This window comes from Penaeus monodon, chromosome 19, assembly GCF_015228065.2.
Source record: "Penaeus monodon isolate SGIC_2016 chromosome 19, NSTDA_Pmon_1, whole genome shotgun sequence".
NCBI classification, from domain to species: domain Eukaryota; kingdom Metazoa; phylum Arthropoda; class Malacostraca; order Decapoda; family Penaeidae; genus Penaeus; species Penaeus monodon.
In genome coordinates this window covers 39,444,132-39,444,792 of record NC_051404.1, presented here as the reverse complement: position 1 = coordinate 39,444,792, position 661 = coordinate 39,444,132, and the positions used below count along the sequence as shown (strand labels likewise).

At 54.0% G+C, this 661-nt stretch overlaps 1 protein-coding gene across 1 annotated transcript in view; it reads right to left on the bottom strand.

The window, feature by feature from the left end:
• LOC119585408 (homeobox protein DLX-1-like) overlaps nt 1–500 on the bottom strand; it is a gene marked incomplete in the record, with an annotated part of 8,799 nt that extends 8,299 nt beyond the window's left edge. The window contains 2 exon segments of the mRNA XM_037934070.1: nt 14–137; nt 176–500. Coding sequence (XP_037789998.1) covers nt 14–137; nt 176–500 — 449 coding nt within the window.
• Nucleotides 501–661: the final 161 nt, after the last annotated feature.

The window sequence follows — 661 nt, the reverse complement described above, 5'->3', positions numbered from 1 at the left end:
AAACAAGAATTACCCAGATCTGTGTTTGTCGTCCTCGAAAAGACCCGATAAAGCGCGGAAGAAGTTGTCTGAAGAGTCGCTAATGTCGGGTCCCATTGTACTGAGCATCGCATAATAGCCGAAGGTCCCGCTGGTATCTTAAGTGCCCGGGGAAGCATTTGATGGTTGTTTATGCCATGTAGGTGCGGGCTGTTTGCCGCCGTCTCGTGGGGCATGAGCAGCACACGTCTCAAAGGACGGGAGGGACGAAAATCCCGCTGGAGAGACAAGGGCGCGTCGACCATTCCGCAACCCGGATATAGCGCGCTGTCTTTCCGCCGCTGGGAGGAAGGGAATTCAAAGCTCTGGCTCTCGAACGCCGCAAAGATCGCCATGCCGGATGGCGGGAAGACACAATACTTTGCTACCGGATCGTCAACCTTAAGGACCCAGCCGCGAGTAGCACTATCTCGCCCCGTTCCACCCACCAGCACGATATTTGACAGGACAGGTGCACGCATTTCGCTGCCGTGATATACTCGTGTGCACAATTAGTTGTGTTGGCGGGGCGGGCAGACACCTCGTAAGCCACGGCACATCCAACCCCACAACATACTCACCGTTTGACAGATATTTGTATAAGCTTTTAAATCCAGCCATAATTGGGCCCGGTCACCTGTTT